Raw genomic sequence first — 15,398 nt, forward strand, 5'->3', positions numbered from 1 at the left:
TATATATATATATATATATATATATATATATATATATATATATATATCAATTTTTCTCTTTGTATTTGTAGAAAGGTATCGCTAAAACTTCATGTCTCTATAGTTTCTACTGCCTCTGTTTAGAGACAAAAAGAAAAAAAAAAATTCACTCACCTTAACATCACCGAACATTTCGTGTAAATCATGACTTTCGCTACCCAATGCTAAGTGATATAAAATATCTTGATCCATAAGTTCGATGTTGGCATTACGTAACTTAACCGTGCCATCGGAATATCTGAAATCAAACCAATATTTTTGAAAACAAATAATTATTTAAATCGTCAACTACTGTCAATTGGTGCAAAGTGCTGATAAGAAATAAAACAAAACAAACAGGAATGAATAATAAAACTTTACGAATTATTCATAACGTTAACGTTCGCTAAGCACACTGAATAATACTTTGAATCCAATTGGAATAATTTCGTTAAAATTTTTCTTTTAAATAGAAAAATACTTGTTGCAGAGAAAATCTTCTGAGCATAAAACAAGAAAATAATTACATGAGTTAATTATAAGTTTAGTTAATAAACGTGATGGAAGCCGCTGCAATTGCAAATGGGAGAGAAAATCCATTTGGCTTAAACCGAATCTTTTAATTTCTTTCAGAAATTTTCGAAACAACTATTCTTACATCTTTTATTCGGAATTGTCGGTATTTGATATTTGAATTTAAGAAGAGAAAAAAAAAATTTGTAATTGAAGCAAAGAAGAACTGAGAGAAAGACTGACTAAGATCTGCCCAAAAACTTAGGCAAAATAACTTATCTCTGCTCTCAGCAAGAAATCCAATCTCGTCTTTAATCCCTAATAGAGATTTCAGTAAACGATATTAAACAGATAGATGGAAAGGCAGACGAAGGTAGTATTGCTAGAAACAACAGCCTGATAGAATGGTTCTTTGAGAAGAAGAAACAGGTAGTTTCACAGTAATAACCTGACAAGCAGCAAGCAGACTTGGGAAGTCGTGTGCCAAGTAAGCCGGAAAGCACTCACAAGTTCGACGAAAGCCAATCAAATTATTCGTTTTAAGAAGAATTTTTATTACAAGTTCTACAGTTACAGCTGACTCATCAAGTCCAATTCACCTACCACTTAATAATGATTATACTTCTTTGCGCATATTTTCTTACAATTCCAGCTAAAAGTAAACGAATCTACACAAAGGAGAAGAAAGCAAGCTCTCTTCAAGAGATAGAAATTTAGGCATACAATCTCTACCTTAGATCTGAGATGTTGATCTCTCTTTGATGATTTTCCAAGCGGACTAACAAAATGCGTACATCATCGTCTTATGGTAAAGAATGCAAAAACTATGGTATTTTTCTTCTTCTTTATTTTCAGAAAGCAATTTTTTTTATAAAGAAATTTCTACAATAATCTCAATAATTGCAAGAGGCAGTAATTAACATTATGTTCGACCTGAAGACAAAAGAAAAGCAACAGCAACAATGTGCAATGAATATACAAAAAAAAAAAAAAATGACGTTAAAGAATAAAAAAACGCATTAAGATAACAATTTGTGACTTTTTTGTATCCACAAATAAAGAATGGAGGTATAAGAGTTTTCCGATTTTCTTTATTGCAATCATTTCTCATTTTTCTAAGAAGATTTCAATAAAAGGTTTAAGCATTTTTGTTTGTAGGGAAAAGCTTTTGAGCTCTACTACAGTTATAAGTACGCATCCCACTTGCCTAGCAGCACTATTCTGACTAGAAGAAAGAGAACGGGCAATATGAAAAGTCGCTGATTAAGAAGATGAAGAATTAGTAAAAACTTGGAGGCTCGACGACTGTTGCGGTGGCACTGTCCCAATCTGATCAGCAGTGGATTCTCAGAATCGAATAACTAAGAAGTTCCCTTACGCTAAGAAGCTAAGCATCAAATTAGCAAATAGTCGGCAAACCTCTTCGACAGAAATGAAATATTCGTCAGCCGGTAATTACTTTTTTGTTTTTTTTTTTTGCAAAAAAAATTTTCCTTTGAAAACTTGTTTGTAACTTTTCTTCGTTCACCTTGCAAGTTTACCAATTTTCCCAAAATACCACAAGGTACGACCAAGTTTTACAACAGGAATGCCAGCAAAATTTACCTCTAAAATGAATATCTTAATTGCCAACTTAATTGTCAGTCCATAGGCCGCCATCGTTTTCATAGAAAATGTATGCATATTATTATTAAGTATTATTTACGCCTAAGACCAAGATCGATATTCAACGTTGAGCGTAGATTGAAATGTGTAACAGATTAGAATTTCCTTACTTACTTCTTGATCTGTAGAATTGATCTAATGTTGAGGTTGGTCAGATTTCTGCGTATTATGTTAACATTTGTACCCTAAAGATTATTTTCCTCATCAAGCAGATTATAAATGCCCTAATATGTCTACATCTATACAAAATCCACCTACAATACGAAATGTTTATAAAAGAAATGACTGACTTACATAAATTGCAACCTTTGACAGGTTTGCACTATTCGTTATCGAACAAACTCGATCGCAATTTGAATATATTTGCTTGATATCAATTTTTATGATTGAAAGATTTCACACCGGGTAGTAAGAAAAACGTACACTGGGGTCTGACTATGTGTTATACGTCAGTCCTGCTGATTTGAATATGCTACTCGACAGTCTCTACTCGTTGCAATGAGTCCATAAGCGGTTATGCTCTATTTTTTGATATTAAAGCCATAAACCGTAAGTTGCTTTCTCTCTTCTGTTTTAGTGTTCAAACGAAATTTTATACACCTTTCACTCCATCCACATGTGTTTATAAATTATTTTCTGCTATACTGTCGCAAAAGAGAAATGTGCTACCAATCTTTCTTAGATTTTCGATGGCAGGCTGCTTGAATTAAATATAATACATGTTTTTTTTTCCTTCAAAATTTTTGTTGAAATGGAAGGCGAACTCATATAAACGAACCTTGCATAGGTTGGGTTTGGTCATCAAAGACGATAACCAGGTTAATACACCTATAAGTAATAGCAGCTCTTTATAAAAAACAAATATTTTAAAATTTTCATCGTGTATGGGTGTCTAAGAATACATCGCACTATTTCAAGTTGGCAATGAAAATTCTCTGCTGGTAAGTTTTTCAAGTTCTTTATACGCAGATAACTAGGTGCTTGAGACGGTATGGATAATAGACACACCTTCTCTATAATATAAATAAGAATATAAGCAAGTGATGTATAATATCTTTCGGTCACTGCGTAGTGGTGCAAAACCGGAAAGATTAGTATTGTTATTGAAAAAAAATATTTTCTCAGAGAATTTAATCTTTTCCTTTATTATATAAAATACATTTTCTCCAACGAAATAGACGGCACGAGATTTAAATAACTTATTCAACTTGTTTGTATGTAGACTAAATGTGCTTTAAAATTTTTATGAAATGTTTATTTAAATATATGTGTGTATACACATATATACAAATATATATATATATCGTATTTGTATATATTCATTTAAACCACTTTATGAGTTATATCCTTAGACATGTTCCTGTATGGCCTGTAAGGCGTTATTGGATTTAAAGAAAAGAGATACGATTTTCGACTTAAATCCGATTGCTTTGTTACCCATCACATTTTAAGCTACTAAACTACAGTGCATATGCTTTATAATAAACGAAATACTATTATAGATGCAACATATGTCTATGCAAGCATTTTATTACATAATCTTAACTAAATATATATATAGAAGCGCATGAACGCCATTACACGCATAACAGTACGTATCTAAACCTGAGTCAAGCACAAGCAGATATACGCAGAAATACGTACGTAAATACCATACATGCCTGAAAACTAATATATTTAGCATTACATGCTAAGAGCGTTGCTTACGTACGTACCAAAGTCGAGATTGATATAAGACCATAACAGAAGTTAAGGAAATTTCAAATACGAAATATTTTAAACCGCTTACTTGGTTGATTTCGGGGTTGTGCTTATGTTCAATGTTGAGAATATGTTCGAACCAAATACACATATAGTTTGTAGCTTTCACTTGGTTGACGTTATTAGCAACTAGCTGACCGAAAGGAAAAACTTTTAAAGATGAAAAACAGAATTAAATTTGATTGTAGTTAACCGGGGGCTACATTCTCGCTTGCAGTATTCCATTCGTACACAAAGCAGATGGTTTTATGAGAGTCTATGAGACGTCTTGGTCTCGTGACATACGGATGTTTTCATTTCCTCTGCTTTAAGTGTAATTAAACTTGGCCCTCGCATTCCGATTAATATTTCCAGAAAATTTCGACATACATATCAGTGTTCCATAAGTGATTCCTTAGGGGCTTCTCCTTCCTCCCAATGAAAAACTACTATAAGAAATCTTTGTCGAAATTTCGCTGTCATTCGGCACATTAGTGTTTGCAATAATATGCAAACTGCCTACGGCAGTCAAGCTTAATTTCTGCTGCGTACGCTCACATGAACTAATCATAAAAAATTCGAAATGATTTTGAATTCTTCTTTTTCTTTTTTCAAACCTTCTAACCATGTATTTTCTTCCGTGAAACGGACACTTTTCAAAAGGGCGATGAGCTGAGCAATTGGCGCTTTAATCAAGAACAGTTGTTTGTAAACTTCTATATATGAAAGAGAAAGGAATCTCGTTCTTGAACTCGTTTAGCCAATCACAAAAAAAACATTTCGACGCCATTTAATTTCATCAAAAATGCAATTCAATAACAAGTTTTGAAAAAATCTTAGAGAGCGGATAATAAAGCTTGACTTATCTAATTAACGGGTAACAGTGGCTTTCCATGGGCTTCATTTTTTCTGTAAGTTTTGCACGAGATCGATTCTTATGCACTCACGCGTGCTTGCCAGGCAATGTGTTCGCGGTTATGAGATGAACGAGGCGAATGGCAGCAAAATTTTAAAATGAAATGTTCTAAATTGACTCGCAGCCAAAAATGCAAATTTTATAGAAACGTGTCTACATACGTTGACTCATGTAAAATAACGCGTATAGAATACGAAAATGTTTGCATCATATCCGAGTAGAAACTATAAGGAAATGTACGCGGAAACTGTTCCTACAATGCTTTATTAAATAAAACCATCTCTCCCTGCTCCCCCCATCAACTTGTACATATTACACAGCATGCTATAAAAACAATAATACCTTGTCATTTTACGTATCTCCATGTAAGTGTCATCTTCTTTATGATTATCGCCGGCGGCGGAATGATTACTGTTGTCGGTATTTACTAAAGCGTTATTATCGCTTTTATGCACGTGATCAAAATTGTGTTTGAAATCATAATGATGGGATCGCCGTTGACGATGATCGGCTTCATCTACAGCTATACCGGTGGGGGGCATTTTACAATTTATAATTATTTTCTTCTCCTTAAAAAAAAACACTATACAATAAATGATATGCTTTTCAAATAGTATTTTGAAAATGTATTTTCTTTACGTAAAAAATATTTAGTTTCTTTTTATTTTTTATAGTCACTAATAATATAAGCGATTTTATTAAAACTGAACTGATTCACATCTCAATAACGACTGATTTCTTTAAGCGGTATTTGTGAATCTTTTATAAGCTCTCTCGGGCAAATGTAACCAACCAACCACCATTATATGTGAAATAGTTTTTAATGAGAAATCGAGAGAACTTAAATCAAGTAAAGCAGTGATTCTCGAACTATTTTTTTTTTTAATGTTATATTAGTCTATTCGTACAGTCCAGCGTACACAAAGAAGAGTAAACAGAAGTTCTCCTTGAAATGATTCCTAAGAAGCTATAAATTATGTCAAACGGATGCATGTTGCAATTTTGCAATATGTTGTTTGTTAAGATCATATTAGTCAGCGATCAGTTTTAAGGAATTAAACTTTGGGAACAAAACTTCCTAATTGTACCTAACTAGCCCGAAAGTTACTTAACTTTGTAGCTATTGTATGCGCCATTTTCGCTGACTATAACCTCAAAAGTTCACTGTACAATTACAGATTTTTCTACCATTTTTCGAGAGTTTGAGAAGTCCAAGATCCGATGAACGTGAGTGTAACACTATTTAAGAATTCATACGTTCTCGCTAAACTCTGAGCATTGCCAGAAATAAAAATATAGCCATCTTCCGGTGATCAATATAGAAATTGCCAATTTCATTGCCTGAAGATGTGTCAGCTGACAAATTCTATCATTTTTAATACAACGAATTATTAGATGCCCGATGTAACTACCTTTGCTTATATTTTCCGATGACCAAACGTCCATTGAAAAAACGTAGAGTTAAGTGTGTCTTTGATTTAAGTTAAACGAAGCTTGAAAACCGTCTCTTCTCCCATTCGATCATTCAAATTTTATTTTATCTCTTTTAAAGTGATCTCATATTATCTTATACTTAAGATTTGAAACTGATGCCCAGTTCTTCTAATAGACAATGCACAAAAAGAGTCGATCAGCATTTATAGCAATTGTATATATGTGTCAGCAAAATATTGCATTACTCTTTTCACATCGCCTGTCTAAGACTCGAAGTGTGTTTTGCTTGTCATTCCGTATATAACACTTTTTAATTCGGCAGAGTATTTTCTATATGTCACGTCATTTCCGATTCTTCCGATATCCGATGAATATTTAATAGGGAAAATTGAACTATGCACGTTTCGCCCCGAGACAAGACAATTCAGCAAATATGTAAGTAACTCATTGTTTTTTTATCGACTATAGGCGTGTTTACGATCTGTCGTACTTAAATCAACATTTCATTCCTAATATCTCATTTTTTATTTAAAAAAATATTGGGTTGTTAACGTGTTGGTTGCCAAGCTTATGCGTGTTTGAATTGGTTTAGGGGCTCGCTTGCAACCTGGATCTGTTCTTGTTGCGGGTGTGCTTCCGTGCTAGCTGTGTACATGCCTTTTTTTCTGTTCTTTTTTTTTTTCTCTCTTTTTATTTATTTATACATGAATTATTATTTTTAACTTTTTCATTTGTTTTTAAACTTACTTTGTTATTATTATTCTTCTTTTTTTCTTCCTTTTTTTTGTATACTAAACTTTAAAACAATTAATATAAGATTTTCTATTAAGATGCACTGAATTCGACTGTAATTTCCTTTAGTTGAATTTCATGTATAAATGGGTAAAAATAAAATAAATAAGCAAACTGAAATTGCCGCCAAATACACTTTGTTGTTATATACAAGAGATCAATTACCGATTCATCCATTAACTATTTTATAAGCAAAGTGTATGAGAAATTCTTATATATAATGGCTCATATAAAAAGTCTTTGCTGTTTTTTCCGCGGTTTCCAGCTCCTTTTTGTAACCTATTTTTTTTCAAATGATTCCAAACCATCATGTGGCTGATGTTTAGTGCCCCTCCTATTGCTGACAGCTTAAGTGCCGGCCTTGCTTCACCGGCTGCAAAATTTCATCGACTCTTTCGACTAACGCGAGTAGATGCCTCCAGATGATATCAAAGATTCCGGAACGAAATCAAGCGTCCTTCGTTCATTCACACCATACACTTTAAAAATTTTTCGACATGTATTTATATGTTCTCTACCTTTTTCATAGTAAAAAAGCTTCATATAACGTATTTCTTCAGATATTTCACCCCTTTTCAAGTAAATGCAACTTTTTACACGAGCAACGAATTAGAAAACTATCTGCACAAAAAATGTCAGCTGAAGTGTCACCTTGTAAGCACCTATTCATTTAAGACAATCAGGTGACTGTCGCCCGATATACAGACATTAATAGGCATCATCCCGCGGAAAAACCGCAGAGACTTATTATGTAACCCAACATTGCGGAGCGAATTCTCGATATTAAATGCGTCAAAGCATATATCAAATGTGGCAAAATAATGTAGCGTGCTTAACAGTTAAAATACAATTATATTGTAGATCAGCGTTTTGATTTAGAACATAGGAAAGGTTATCATTAGTGAAGTATCCTCGAGTAAAAGAAAATGGAAAAAATACCTTCGAAGGGAGTTGCCATCGTTTCAAGCAAATATTTGAAAATCGTAAATTTTTGTGTTATCTATGAGCGTTTTAACAGCTAAAAATCATGAAATTCTTGGCAAGCATCCATTACGATTAGCATAAGAGCCGTAGAGAAATAAAATCAACTTTATCACTTAGCTTGACTTGGCATAGTCTGGGTTACTAGACCGACTACTCGACAACTCCATTAAATCGCGCTTATTTATTGCTGATGGCAATCATCACGCCTGGCTGTATAGGAACTGTTGAAGTCTGACTTTAAGATGACAAGAGACTACCATACCCGTTATTATAGATAAAAGTATATTGTCTCAGTTTGCAGCTGTAGTGTCTCTTTTTATAATATGAATAAGTGAGTTGGATACCTTTGTAATAAATGCAGCAACAAGGATAAGTTAATTCATCCTTAATGGCAAATGCGACTAGATTGAGTCATTGATCTTTTGTTGTTCAATGATACATGGAAGAACATCTTGTGCCTGTTTCAAGAGACAAAGAATCGTCAGAAATCTTAAAGTTTCAAGTCATTCATTTAATGCGTCCTAAATGTTTGCAAAGAGATCATAAAATGTATCTAACATATTAATAACTCCAAGCGTTGTTGCATTCGCAACATTAAATACGCGAGAGCATTAAAGTTTGCAAATATTTTCTTTTCAACAAAAGTTTACTCTTCCATTTATGAATATATTTTGTTATAAAGTGAACACATACGCGCTTTCATATATTTATGGCACAATTAACATTTCAAATTTCAATTTATACCGACAACAGTCAACCTGTATGGCCAGTCAAGAGTAATTAAAAGCAATTTCAGTTTAGTTTATTCACTCTTATCGGTATCTATATTGCGTTTTACATTTTTCATCTTTGAATAGAAGCAGATTATGGATGCTTTACATCATACGCGTTCACATTACGTATGAGAATCTTACGATAGCATATGTTCGTTCTCCTGTTATTTGACCTTTTTGTGCAATATGATGAGATAGATAACAGCTTTTATTATACAAATCTTGGCGAGAGATCTTTTCATTGGATACAAACAATTCGCGTATATACGAATGAATGCTCATCGATGGAATTCATGTTATTTTTCCCGTTTAGTTTTTTCTGATTTTCAAACTTAAAATCTTTGTTTGACCTTTGTTTGGGGCCTTACCCCGATTTGAAAAAGTATATGGTTTTGAACAGTTGTTACTTAATACACATTGCACGACTTTTTAATGTTTCTCATTTAAACTTAGTCAGGATTGACTACACTTTCTTATATTACGGAAGCCTATAGACAGGAGAACGTCGTATTAGTGGGTGCATTTACATCTAAATCTTGAAGTATCGTACACTAAAAATTGTCACAGGTATATATGACAAGCCAGCTATGCAGACTTTTAATAAATTTGCCTGGATTTCGTGTACATATAATGGGTAAGGTCTATCTAAGATCTATGTATATATATATATATCATCGATTTTTCGCAGAATATTCAACGACATTTTATCTAAAGCAGTGTACATCGCTAAATGCACATCCTGTCCATCTTTTTGATGAGATATGTATAAAGAAAGAAGTTTTCCATTCCACTTTTTGACCTGTTGATGCCGTTCACAAGAAGAATTTATCATTGTACGGTAGAGTAATGCCCGGAGTATGCGAACGCATGTTTCAATTCAATGCTACGAAAATTTTGGTGTATCGGAGGCAAATTGATTATATTGAGAAATCACGTAACTGTGAATTTCAGCACACTGAAGACGTTTAAGTAGAGTTCTCCAATGGAGTCCAGTGGAGCAGTACAGTTCTCCGTTTGAGTGCGAGCAACACATACTGCACATCAGGTCAGGAGATAATCTCGAGTGGAAACAGCACGGATGTTTGGCTTGGCGTGGTTCGTACTTGCTTCCGGTTTGGATATTGTAACGGATGATTAACAAGGGAATCAGCCGTTAGGGTTCAGCTGCTCTGCCTTTTCCACACCTAAGTTTTCTTTTGATCAGAAACTGTAGCAATCCCAAGTTTCTAAACTCCCTCCGCGGAATAATCTGTACTGTGTCACAAAATCCAAAGAATACGTTTGATTTGAAAGGGGGAACTTACAGTTGGAAAATTGTTCGCAAGCACGTCCGGAGTGATTTTTTATTAAAATCTGAATTATACTCTATTGAATGATGTGTTAAGTTACAGTTTTTCGTATTCAATTTTTACTCTTTTGCAATTGAAATCAAGATAGCTGTCTCTGAGAAGTATAAATCGAGCAATCGAACCAATGGATAAATGAGGGAAATGCATGTAATTAAATCAGTTCAAAAATCCCGCCTACTCGAGAGTGAACCTGTACTGTGAGTTCCCTGACTCAGAATTATGCTTGAGACAAACGGCAACAACAAAGAGACAACAAAACAAAATTTCTTTTAAATCGTGTCCTATGCCGCTAGTGCGTATATAAGAATTTCTATTTATAATATTTGTTTTTGCAAGTTAGTCGAAAAAATGTGAAGCCTAAGAATAGAGATGCCACGAATATTTGGTTTCAAAAGTCCCTCTCCTCGATATAATGAGTGTATGCTGTATGTGAATAGTGCCAAAATGTCTTTTCACTTTAATCGAAAAAGGCGCTGGGTGCGCTTTTCAGTTCCGCCCTGAGCGGAATTATGATCCAATTTTCAATGTAACGATTATACTTGAACGTATTCCGTCATTTTTTGCACTTCTTTGAACTGTAACATTTAAATGCGTAATGGCGAATATTGTGTAAGCAACAATGGAAATTAATTTGGACTATGAGTACATCATGAAAACAAGTAATGAGCTCTTCGAAGAGCTATATGATGTCCTTGAAATTGCATGGGATTTTCCAAAAAACATTGGAAGACGGCGCACGTTTACTTCATACCGACCCACATCCGCTGTAGCCTTTACTTCGTTTTCTTTTTTCTTTGCAGATATTAAGATCTGGCAATTTTGATTTCAAAGATGAAGACCGAAACTGTTGCCCTGTATCCGTATCCAACAACGGATACGGACCTCATCAAGCGTATGCTCGTTGAAAGTCCGCGATATAGCGTGCGCGAGATAGGGGATGCCCCTATCATTTAATTCAGATGGGTTATGTGGTCTACTGATTTCGCATCAAAAAAAAAAAAAAGAAGAAACTTATGGGACAAAAACAATTACAGAGATGCTTACATAGTTTTAAGCACTGAGCAATGAAGCAAAGTCCTCGCTATGATGAGACTTTTTCTCTTTTTTTTTTACGTGTGGGAATGATAATAGAATAAAATAAATAATCCTTAAGAGTGAGAAGAGGTTTAATAAACAAGAAATATAGAAAACCAACAAGCTTTCTTCTCCTTCGTCGTTCGGTAATCTCTTAACCAGTACTTATCCAAACGCTTATTACAGAGGCACAAGTGCGAAAACATTTACGAACAATAAAAATATTATCTTTCTTTTATATTTGGGTACTTATTATGAATACGCACTTTAAATGTACAGTGCATTCGAAATTCAATCTGAACTGTATGTAAATAATTTTCTCATTGTTTCTCTTGATAGATAAAAACAAAATTTCATGATTCCGAGTGTTATTTACTCAGAGGTAAGTGGCACTCACGAGAGCGTATATGAAACATTAATCTAGTCATGCATTCCAATAACAACAAGAAAAAAATGAGACGCACAAGACCTTCAAAAAGAGGGGCCCGTCTTTTGTTTATAAGCACAACAACTATGTTTGTCTGTACACGTAAACGTGTATAGATATTTTTATTTTATCAATACTTGGCTGAATTTTTAAACATTTCACAACATTTTCGAATGCGAGCAGATGGACATCGTTTTTAAAGAAGTTTTTCGTACACGAAGAAGAAACGAAGGAATATTAATTTTTAATGCAATATCTAAGCAAACCGATCTAAGGCAGACTGTAATTTGTTAGACACTACACCGCCTGTCGTATACGGATGTATTAACTTTGTATTATACCGAGCGATGCGAATCGCTTTCTGAAACGATCTAAGCTTGTCTATCTCTCAGTCGTTAGGTCGCAATTTTTGAGATACTTTCACGAAAGTGGTTCGGCTTGACCACTTCCCATGCAATGAGTTGCTCTGAAAAGTCGTTACATAAAAAATTGTAGATTGATAAGTTAGCGGTTAGCCAAGACCCACCATACTGACTTTATTTGTTTATAATAATGAGTAAATAATGGAAAGGAAATATTTTTTTTAAATATTGCTGAACCATCAAAAGGTATATCAACTTTGGCATACCGCTTGTAGCGCCAAGAAAAAAAACATCATCAGGTGGCAATTTTCTCTTTGAATGTGATTAGGCTCTATATATATATATATATGTTAAGTAATGTAAATCAATTTTAATTCAAAACTTTATTATGCATTATTTCTCACATTATTCAATGGGCATTGTGTTGCCCATATTTTCAATTTATTTTCAACCAAACACCTCATTTCATACATAAGTAACGTTATTTATAATCTGTAGGTGACATCTCAGCTTTCATGCCCATACCTAAGAGCCGAACACTTACTGACATGTAAATGTCTACGGAATAGTAAAGAAAAAATATTTATAAAAAAAATATACATATAATAACGTTGTTGTGTCTTTGTCATTTAATAGATATTATGTGCATGTTATGTCAACTGTCGTTTGCACTTTCAATTTAAAAATATTTCTTGAATGTATTTTTGTAATTATTGCAAAAATGAATGAAATTGAAATTTTGCTTGCACTTTATCCACTTTGATCGTTTTCAGCATGCCATCATATAAGATTGGGTTTAACGCATTTATAATAGGAATTATATTCTTAATAAATCTTGTCTGAGATAATGTATCGAAGACTCGGAAGGCAAAAGATTTGTAGGTGTGTGATGAATTGCTGGTCTTTTATGAGAGATGCGTCAATGTTTTCAAAAAATAGGTTGGGGCTTGTAGGCTTGACATGAACCTTTTAGACGTTATGGGAGATGCGTGTAAATGCCACAAATCAATCATGTCAACAAAATCAATGACAATAGCGTCAATCTTTTCGGCCAGTAACGTGGAGTAATCGCACTGAAGTAAACAAGGCGAAAGCGATAATGTGATAATGAAGCAAAAACCGACATACAGCTCAATATATGCCTGATGAAAACGCGATAGATATTCGAAAGCAATCTAGACCTAAGCAAGAAGACCTAATGCCCAATGGAGAGAAGAAATGCTATTAGAATAGGCATGAGTTTGAAGCGACCTTTCCCTCCTACAAGTTTTCTTACGCTCGGGTAAATAAGTAAAACCTTGAGACGGACGCTATTCGACTTTTGCCGAATCGATTTCCCATAAGTTGGTTTTGTTGTTTTTCTTTTAACTCGCTTTCATTCATTTAAAGAGGGAGGAGAAAAATGAACCCGCCATGTAAATTATTTATTCGACTTACTTGCCAAAAAAACAAGAAGAAGCGAAACAAAGTAAGGCAATTTAGGAAGCAATGGACTTATAGCTAAAAAGAAATATAGCCAGCATGCAAACAGGACACCAAATATTTATTCTAAGCCAATAAATTTTGTCAAAAGTCCAACTCGGAGCGCATGTCTTTTTGAAACTGCAGTTCTAGTTTGTGATCCTTTGAAGCAATATTGTTAAGAAATTTGCTTTAAATGTCTGTTTATGATACAATTTCCGTAAACATTTTTGGACAAATATGTCAAAGCGTAATCATGCCTAAAATTTGTACAGGGTGTCTTAATATGGCCGCAATGATTTAATTTCTTCAACTAGAAAAAGCTAAATGAAAAAATGTAGGGGGACTGGGGCAATAAATGATATAAAACGTCCTGCCCGTCCTTCAATAAAGGAAAGTGAAGCCATGCATAGAAATCATGTTAAGAAACCGTCGTGATTAAGAACTGGAGAAGCTTTCCACTGCCTTGCTTGCTTATTTCAGTTGATTCAGGAACTAAAACCTACTGGGCCACGCAGAGTGATCGAAATTGCTCGAAAGTAGGAAAGGGGAATATTGAGTTATGTCTTAAAAAAACCAGCACATATATTCTTCAATATACGTAACCCTACACCATATGCTCACGAATCAATAAATCAATCTTTCGTCTTAATATTAAGCGTGAATTTCCTTGCAAAATTACTTATTGCGTGAATTTTCAGACATCATTTATATGGTTGGATATAAAATAATATACTGCAACGAAAAAGTTCACAATTTGTGTAGATAAGTAAAAGTCCGCAAGACTTTGATTTGCTGGTTTCGATTATGTAATATGCTTGGCGCCAGCAAAAGCGAAAATCCAAACTTCAAGGTTACTTTCTTGCCTTAATCCAGCTCATTCTTCGCTTCATTTATGCCGTTCAATGGAAAGCAATGAAATAAATCTTTCATTTACTTAGATTAATTTATGCGCATCGCGTATGGTACGTGCACGGCTTGCAGGATGTGCTTAAATATAGTACGGATAATATCGTGCAACCATCTTTTTGGTTTGGCAAAATGCCGAGCAAATACGTTGGCTTACTATAATCAAACCAAACCAATCAGCCGAATCAACAGACAACCAATGAAGTTTCCCACGAGGCAGACCACGAAAGTTCGAATATAATGGCATTTTGTTTTTTTTTTTAACTTTAATTAAATATACATTTCCAAACTTTTTTCAATATTTATGTATCGTATAGAACTCATCCGTTTAAGGCCCAAAAAGACTGGAAAGCTGTGCTCAGTAGTATGGTGATGTTTAACTGTAGTTTATTAAATGTTTTTCACATCTTCAACACACCATAGGGATAAAAGGCTGTTGCCTAACATCGTTTCCTAGTATCCTAATGAACAGTCTGCATTTTGCACTGCATAGGGAAGCAGGAAGAAGGCAGAAGCGCTATGTAAGAAGCTTTTGCTCTTGCAAAACCCAAAAAAATGCTGAATTAATGTTAAGCATACGAGCAAATGCAATAACATACGTGCATGCCATACAGGTGTATTCACCCTTGCATGTCCATACTAGAAATACTTTAGAAAGTTTTTAATCACATTTTACTTTATCAACAAGAACTCTCCTTTTGTTTTCGAAACTCTAAAAACAAAGAAAACATTTCCAATAAAATCACATTGAAAGCACAGACAAAAAGACAAAACTAATTCCGCTGTTCTGACTGACGAAACAAACTTTTGGCAAATTAGTTAAAAAAAAAAAAAAAAAAAACATAAGAACATCTATTTATGGAAAATGTTTAAATTATCAACGAAACCACAAAAGTTTTTCTTTCACGCACATGTATAGATCCATATATATCCAAGTGATGTTTTAGCGGTGCGAGGAGATAGGTTCATAAATCCATTTAT

At 33.9% G+C, this 15,398-nt stretch overlaps 1 protein-coding gene across 4 annotated transcripts in view; it reads right to left on the minus strand.

Annotated features, from left to right (window-relative positions):
* Window positions 1-15,398, minus strand: part of LOC119640799 (uridine phosphorylase 1) — a 27,575-nt gene that overhangs the window by 5,267 nt on the left and 6,910 nt on the right. The window contains exons 1-2 of one of the 4 annotated variants that reach the window (XM_038039030.1): window positions 5,195-5,489; window positions 154-277 (exon numbers count right to left, since the gene is read on the minus strand). In XM_038039030.1, the coding sequence (XP_037894958.1) occupies window positions 154-277; window positions 5,195-5,394 (324 nt within the window). In that variant the 5' untranslated portion in view covers window positions 5,395-5,489. Of the gene's footprint in view, window positions 1-153; window positions 290-5,194; window positions 5,521-15,398 lie in introns of those variants that run through there. The other 3 variants (XM_038039031.1, XM_038039032.1, XM_038039033.1) reach the window with 3 other exon arrangements.

Source organism: Glossina fuscipes, unplaced genomic scaffold (assembly GCF_014805625.2).
Source record: "Glossina fuscipes isolate IAEA_lab_2018 unplaced genomic scaffold, Yale_Gfus_2 128, whole genome shotgun sequence".
Taxonomy (NCBI): domain Eukaryota; kingdom Metazoa; phylum Arthropoda; class Insecta; order Diptera; family Glossinidae; genus Glossina; species Glossina fuscipes.